This window comes from Sprattus sprattus (genome assembly GCF_963457725.1).
Source record: "Sprattus sprattus genome assembly, chromosome: 9".
Classification (NCBI taxonomy): domain Eukaryota; kingdom Metazoa; phylum Chordata; class Actinopteri; order Clupeiformes; family Clupeidae; genus Sprattus; species Sprattus sprattus.
The window spans coordinates 6395851-6400850 of NC_137928.1; the positions used below are offsets into that span (position 1 = coordinate 6395851).

General features: G+C 47.1%; 1 protein-coding gene across 1 annotated transcript in view; it reads left to right on the top strand.

The window, feature by feature from the left end:
- The window catches only part of dscaml1 (Down syndrome cell adhesion molecule like 1), a gene marked incomplete at both ends in the record, with an annotated part of 69809 nt that overhangs the window by 58499 nt on the left and 6310 nt on the right, over positions 1–5000 (top strand). The window contains 2 exons of the mRNA XM_080844561.1: positions 2796–2984; positions 4489–4776. Coding sequence (XP_080700687.1) covers positions 2796–2984; positions 4489–4776 — 477 coding nt within the window. The remainder of the gene's footprint in view (positions 1–2795; positions 2985–4488; positions 4777–5000) is intronic.

The following is a 5000-nucleotide window of genomic DNA, read 5'->3' on the forward strand; positions in this document are numbered from 1 at the left end:
TTTCTCGTCCTTTCTATGTGCTTTTCTTTCATCTCCAATGTCTCTGTGTGTGTGTGTGTGTTCGGTGTGTGTGTGTGTGTGTGTGTTTATGTATGTGTGTGTGTGTATGTGTGTGTGTGTGTGTTTGTTTCTCAATTGCGTGTGCAGTCCACCGGTCCCTCTGTGTCAATTTGTGCCCCGGGGTGGCCTCACCTAGGCCTGCTGAGCTCTGCCGATCGTTCACACTCGGAAGACTATCTGTTTATTGATTGCCTTTTTTCCTGTGTTCTTTTTCACTTGTTAACTATCCGTCTTTCTCATTACAAGGCTCCGATAGCGTTAAACACACACACACACACACACACACACACACACGCACACACACACACGATAGCGTTCTCTCTGCCTGCGCTCGTTCACTCACTCTCTCATTCCGGCAGGCAACGCTGTGCCATTGTGTTGGGGCTATTGTGTTTTTTGTGTTTTTTGTTGTCGTTGTTCTTCTGTCAGATGTAACTGTCATTTCAAATTACCGAGCCTTTGCAGTTCCTTGTGTTTATCTGTGTGTTTGTGTCTTTGTGGTCGAAGGTCAATGAGAATATATTCTAAACATTACGGAGTGGATTAAGGATTATGAGCTCCTGACGTAGATTTGACCTTATACTTTCAGTTGTTTTTATTATGGATTCCAGGTATTTTGTCCCTCTGTCTCTCAAGCTCATCCTTTTCTTGTCTTCATCTCTCTCTCTCTCTCTCTCTCTCTCTCTCTCTCTCTCTCTCTCTCTCTCTCTCTCTCTCTCTCTCTCTTTCTCTCTCTCTCCGTTGGCTTATACAACTCTCATCATTTCACTTCCATGTATTTTATCAAGGTCATCAGGGGGGCAGGCTTAGGTCCACACAACTACACAAACAGTACCGCCACACCGCTCATGCTAGGCACTAATGCCCTCTCTCTCTCCCTCTGGAAGTCAAATACAAAAGAGAAGGAGGGAGAGATGGAGATACGAAACGAAAGAAACAGAGAGAAAGGTGAATAGAGAAACAGACAGAGAAGGAAAGAGAGAAAATGAAATAAAGAGAGTGATATAGAGAGGGGGGAAAGAGATAGAGAGAGGGAGGAAAGAGAGAGGGAAAAAGAAAAGGAGAGAGAGGGGGAGAGAGAGAGAGGGGGAGAGAGACAGATGAAAAGAGAGAGAGGGAGAGAGGGAGGGAGAGAGAGGAAAAGAAAGAGAGAGAGAGAGGAAAAGAAAGAGAGAGAGAGAGAGGGAGAGAGAGGGAGAGAGGAAGATGGAGAGAGAGAATAAAAAAGAGAGAGAGAAAGAGAGAGAGAGAGAGGGAGAGAGGAAGATGGAGAGAGAGAATAAAAAAGAGAGCGAGAAAGAGAGAGAGAGAGAGAGGGAGAGAGAGAGAGAGAGAGAGAGAGAGACAGATGAAAAGAGAGAGAGGGAGAGAGGGAGGGAGGGAGAGGAAAAGAAAGAGAGAGAGAGAGGAAAAGAAAGAGAGAGAGAGGGAGAGAGAGAGAGAGAGAGAGAGAGGGAGAGAGGAAGATGGAGAGAGAGAATAAAAAAGAGAGAGAGAAAGAGAGAGAGAGAGAGAGAGAGAGAGGAAGATGGAGAGAGAGAATAAAAGAGAGAGAGAGAAAGAGAGAGAGAGAGAGAGAGAGGGAGAGAGAGAGAGAGAGAGAGAGAATAAGACCGTCTCCAGGTCAATCCCTTTGATGTGCCACCCCCTTTATGCTGCCATCTGCCACAGCAAGTCAGGGCCCAAATCCTGGGGCAGATAATCGCAGCCGGCGCCATATTGGGCCTCCATTTACATAAATGCCCAGTCAGCACACACACACACACACACACACACACACACACACACACATAGAGACTCCATTTCTCCTTATCTGTATCTGTCCTCAATCCTGTCTGTCTCTGTCTTTTTGTTTATTTAACTGTAATACTTACATACAAATAAACATGAATACAAAATATAAGCACACACACACCCTCCACATACACTCCCACACATACATAATAGACACACACACACACACACACACACACACACACACACACACACACACACACACACACGAACACACACACACACACACATACACAGACATACATACATACTCAGACACACACATAGACACACATATATACTCAGACACACACACAGACACACATACACACACACACACATACACAACCTCTATGAAATGCCGGACCACAAAGGGTGGTGTTTAAACTGAAAGCTCAGTTCTTAGGCAGCGGTGATGAGCTACAGGGCTCTGGCGCCCTCTAGTGGCTAGTCTTGGTCATGCCTACTCACCCACAGCAGGCTGGCAGCAGGTTTCAGCACACAGAGAGAGCTGAGGAGGTCTCCGGGGACTGGGCACTGACTTCATCTTTCATCTTCGTCTTTCTTTCATTTCCTGTCCTTGTTTCTTATTTCCAAGTGTCTTTCTCTCTCTCTCTCTTTTATTCTCTCTCTCCCTCTTTTGTTTGGCTCAGTATCCACCCACCACAAACATGTAGTTATTCCAGATCATACAGGGTTTTTTGGGTAGATTTGACTATATCAGAGAGATTGCATTTTAATATCACTTCTCACAATCTACACGTCCATACCATTACGCCTTTTCATTAATGGATATACACGGTGAATAGGACCTTTTTCTTCGCAATTCATTTATGCTGTTTCTGTGTATGCGATAAAGTCAAAGGGGTCAGCACTGTGTCTAACAGCACGTGTGTGTGTGTGTGTGTCTGGTGTGTCTGGTGTGTGTGTGTGTGTGTGTGTGTGTGTGTGTGTGTGTCCAGGCTTCGTGCTCCAGTACTCGGTGGACAACACGGAGGAGTGGCGTGACGTGTTCATCAGCTCTAGCGAGCGCTCCTTCAAGCTGGACAACCTGCGCTGCGGCACCTGGTACAAGGTCAAGCTGGCCGCCAAGAACAGCGTCGGGGCGGGACGCATCAGCGAGATCATCGAGGCCAAGACCCACGGGAGAGGTGAGGGCAGAGGGTTCCCCTTGACGCACACACACACACACACACACACACACACACACACCACGTAATCATACACACACACATACCCACACAAACACACACAAACCCTACATAATCACACACAAACAACACTCACACACCATCTCCCACACACACACACACACACACACACACACAAGCTGCTCCTCCCAACTCTGGATGTGTGTGTGTACGTGTGTGTGTCAGTCAAGAATTAGTGATAGTTATGACTGACAATGCAGTCATAGGTTTAAAAATGACCTATGACCTCTGACTTAGGACAAAATACCCCCCCCCCCCCCCCTCCCATTCTGAAAGCCGATCTAAAGGGTTGACGCTAGGGAGGCAGAAAGCAATAAACCCACCTGAAGTGTCATTAGACTGGAGGTCTAATTAAGCATTGAGCATTTACGTAAGGTGAAGAGGTTTAGGAATAAGCATTTAAGGTGGAGAGGTTTAGGAATAAGCATTTAAGGTGGAGAGGTTTAGGAATAAGCATTTAAGGTGGAGAGGTTTAGGAATAAGCATTTAAGGTGGAGAGGTTTAGGAATAAGCATTTCAGGTGGAGAGGTTTTAGGAATAATGATTTAAGGTGGAGAGGTTTAGGAATAAGCATTTCAGGTGGAGAGGTTTTAGGAATAATGATTTAAGGTGGAGAGGTTTAGGAATAAGCATTTAAGGTGGAGAGGTTGAGGAATAAGCATTTAAGGTGGAGAGGTTTAGGAATAAGCATTTAAGGTGGAGAGTTTCAGGGTTTTAGGGATTTAAGGTAGAGAGGTTTAGGAATAAGCAGTTAAGGTGGAGAGGTTTAGGAATAAGCATTTAAGGTGGAGAGGTTTAGGAATAAGCATTTCAGGTGGAGAGGTTTTAGGAATAATGATTTAAGGTGGAGAGGTTTAGGAATAAGCATTTAAGGTGGAGAGGTTTAGGAATAAGCATTTAAGGTGGAGAGGTTTAGGAATAAGCATTTAAGGTGGAGAGGTTCAGGGTTTTAGGGATTTAAGGTAGAGAGGTTTAGGAATAAGCATTTAAGGTGGAGAGGTTTAGGAATAAGCATTTAAGGTGGAGAGGTTTAGGAATAAGCATTTAAGGTGGAGAGGTTTAGGAATAAGCATTTAAGGTGGAGAGGTTCAGGGTTTTAGGGATTTAAGGTAGAGAAAGCTAGCAGGTGTGAGACACCCCTACCACTGACACAAGGATGTAAGCATCTAGGTTTCATATCTGCTCTCTTGAGCTATACTGACACACACCGCCTTACCTGAGGAGTGCTAGAGAAATCCTGCTTAACTCTCTATCTCTCTCCCTCTCTCTCTCTCTCCCTCTCTCTCCCTCTCTCTCCCTTTCTCTCTCTCACCCTTTCTCTCTCCCTCTCTCTCTCTTTCTCTCACGCTCTCTCACTCTCTCACTCGCTCTCCCTCCCTCTCTCTCTCTCCCTCTCTCTCTCCCTCCCTCCCTCTCTCTCTCTCTCTCTCTCTCCCTCCTCCAGAGCCCCAGTTCAATAAGGACCAGCCTCTGTTCACGCACATCAACTCGACGCACGCGCGGCTCAACCTGCAGGGCTGGACCAGCGGGGGCTGCCCCATCAACGCCGTCCTGCTGGACTTCCGGCCCAAGGGCACGTGGGCGTGGCAGAGCGTGCGTACCAACGCCTCGGCGGACATCTTCCTGGCAGAGCTGCGCGAGGCCACCTGGTACGAGCTCAAGATGAAGGCCTGCAACAGCGCCGGCTGCGGCAACCAGACCTCGCAGTTCGCCACGCTCGACTACGACGGCAGTGAGTGTCTTCTTTAGCGCATGTGTGTGTGTGTGTGTGTGTGTGTGTCTGTGTGTGTGTGTGTGTGTCTGTCTACTAGTATACTGTCTGCCAGGTTCTAGGGTTCCTGTCTAGCTCTGTGCCCCTGAAACCTGATACCTTTGGGCCCCTAATACCTTTGGGGCCCTAAAACTTTTGGGGCTCTAAAACCTGAAACCTTTGGGGTCCCCACTCCCAGTGTGCTC